Consider the following 602-nt stretch of genomic DNA (forward strand, 5'->3'; position numbering starts at 1 on the left):
CAGTCTCTTGTGCGTAATTCAAGGTGGGCGCCGCCGTTCTTCAGCACCTTCAGCAGGTCGGTGGCATCGTCCAGCTGGGCAGCCAGGCTCAGTGGACACTCTGGGTTCAACGGACAGGCAGAGGTCACAGTCCTGGCCATTCCCAGACCGTGCCCCTCCCTGATCTGCTTCTCACCTCCTGAGTCAGGATCGTGGAAATTGGGGTCCAGCCCCTTGTCCAGCAGGCGGGCCACCTTTTCCGTGCTGTGCAGCTGGACATATTCCATAAACTTCTTCAGGTTCGCCTGGAACAGCCAGCCATCCGGATCAGCCCACACTTGACAACCGTCCCTTGACCATCGCCCACATCACCCAGGGAACTGCCGTACCCCTCAGTTGGACCCGCCAGCCTACACCACGACCTTCTCCCTTTCCCGTGGTACCCTGACCATGCACTCCCACTGTGGCCCCAATCCCAGCTCCACTGGATCCGCATGCTGCTCCAGGTCCTTCCTCGCCTTCCAAGCCCAGCTAAGTGAGTTCCCTCCCTCAGCCTTAGCCTCTGCCCTGGCTTCTTTCCCTGGCCCTGATGCCCCAACCTGTCCAGCCTGGAAAAGCCTGAA

At 60.3% G+C, this 602-nt stretch overlaps 1 protein-coding gene across 1 annotated transcript in view; it reads right to left on the reverse strand.

Annotated features, from left to right (window-relative positions):
- The window catches only part of SHANK3 (SH3 and multiple ankyrin repeat domains 3), a gene marked incomplete at its 5' end in the record, with an annotated part of 46,094 nt that extends 45,747 nt beyond the window's left edge, over positions 1–347 (reverse strand). Inside the window, 2 exons of the mRNA XM_010828574.1 lie at positions 14–100; positions 176–347. Of these exons, the coding sequence (XP_010826876.1) occupies positions 14–100; positions 176–347 (259 nt within the window). The remainder of the gene's footprint in view (positions 1–13; positions 101–175) is intronic.
- Positions 348–602: the final 255 nt, after the last annotated feature.

The sequence above is a fragment of the Bison bison genome, unplaced genomic scaffold, assembly GCF_000754665.1.
Source record: "Bison bison bison isolate TAMUID 2011002044 unplaced genomic scaffold, Bison_UMD1.0 scf7180017858667, whole genome shotgun sequence".
In the NCBI taxonomy this organism is placed as follows: domain Eukaryota; kingdom Metazoa; phylum Chordata; class Mammalia; order Artiodactyla; family Bovidae; genus Bison; species Bison bison.